The 1,452-nt window shown below is 61.9% G+C and overlaps 1 protein-coding gene across 1 annotated transcript in view; it reads left to right on the top strand.

The window, feature by feature from the left end:
- The first annotated feature begins 1,131 nt into the window (after positions 1-1,131).
- Positions 1,132-1,452, top strand: part of HSPBP1 (HSPA (heat shock 70kDa) binding protein, cytoplasmic cochaperone 1) — a 9,129-nt gene continuing 8,808 nt past the window's right edge. Inside the window, 2 exon segments of the mRNA XM_015569461.1 lie at positions 1,132-1,346; positions 1,348-1,447. Coding sequence (XP_015424947.1) covers positions 1,245-1,346; positions 1,348-1,447 — 202 coding nt within the window. The 5' untranslated portion in view covers positions 1,132-1,244.

Genomic DNA, 1,452 nt, shown 5'->3' with positions numbered 1-1,452 from the left:
AAAGACACTTAAAAAAATGAAAAACATTTTTTTTACCCCAGTCAGTTTGGCTCAGTGGAGAGAGCGTCAGCCTGCTGACTGAAGGGTCCTGGGTTCAATTCTGGTTAAGGGCACGTACCTTGGTTGCGGGCACATCCCCAGTAGAAGGTGTGCAGGAGGCAGCTGATCAATGTTTCTCTCTCATCAATGTTTCTAACTCTCTATCCCTCTCCCTTCCTCTCTGTAAAAAATCAATAAAATATATATTTTTTAAAAAAGGGTCTGCACGGGAGCTGCTGCGTGGAGAACGGGTAGGTGGGGAAACTGAGGCCAAGAAAAGGTGTGGGGTGAGTCAAAAGCTGCCTAAGTCCAGATGTTAGGGTAACCGGAAAGCAGGGCTCCAGTAAATGGTGGGGTGGAGCCTCAGATGCAGGGGAAAAGGCCTGCAGGTGAGGGACCAGCTCAACCTGCAAATGATAGGGGTGGGGCGGGGCCAGAGCAGGGGCGTGGCCACGATAAGGGCGGGGCCGAAAGGCCTAGAACAAGGGCGGGACCTCAGGTGGTGGGGAGGGGCAGCGTGTTGGAGCGGGCGGGAACATGAATATGGGCGTGGTCTCTTGGAGGCGGGGCCAAACCTGGGAGGGGCGGAGCATACACCAGGGCAGGGCTGGATCTCGCCAGGAGGATGAAGAAACAGGGCTCGCTAAGGGGCGGGACGCGGGACGGGGCGGGGCTTAGAGGGAGAGGCCGCGGGGGCGGGGACTGTGCGAGGGGCGGGGCCACAGCGGTATCCGGTCGGGTGGGTAGGGCTTACGGGCAGAGCAAACGCCGCCGCCCCTCCAGCTACGGAGTTGGGTGGATGCGCCGGAAATGTCCCCGATGAGACCTGCGTATTTCCGGTCAAGATGGCGACGCCCACGGGAGTCAGGTGCGGGCGACTCTGTCTTCAGTAGCGGCGGCGACTCGAGGCCCGGAGAGGTGAGGCGCGCCCCGCTCTGGCTCCCCTCTTCGGAGAGGAGGGAGGAGATTCGTTGATAGGACGACCCTAGGGGGAGCTGGTTGCTTTGGAGGCGGGACAGCGGCGTTGCTAAGAGACGGGGACGCGCGCACTGGACATCGGGGAGGGGGTTGCTAGGAGAGTGGGTGGGGCCTGTTGCTAGGGAGGGAGGCGGGGCTAGTGGCTTTGGGGAAGGGTCCCGCTGGTGTGAAGGAAGGACGGGAAGCGGGCAGTGGTTCAGTGGGTGTGGGCAGAGCGGCTCCGTGTCATGGGGGGGCACCGGGCTCCCCTAAAACGCCACCTTCTCAGCAGACCCCCAGGAATCGACCCTCCAGGACACCAGAGCTCCTTCCGCGGCGAACCTCCCCTACCCCGCAATACACGCTCCCCTTCTCCACAAGTAGCCCATGGCGGACCAAGGCTCGGGGGGCAGCCGCCTTCCCCTGGCGCTGCCCCCAGCCTCCCAGGGCTGCTCC

This window comes from Myotis davidii, unplaced genomic scaffold, assembly GCF_000327345.1.
Source record: "Myotis davidii unplaced genomic scaffold, ASM32734v1 scaffold326, whole genome shotgun sequence".
Classification (NCBI taxonomy): domain Eukaryota; kingdom Metazoa; phylum Chordata; class Mammalia; order Chiroptera; family Vespertilionidae; genus Myotis; species Myotis davidii.
Note: the sequence above shows the minus strand (reverse complement) of the source record. Positions and strands in the feature narration are given on the sequence as shown.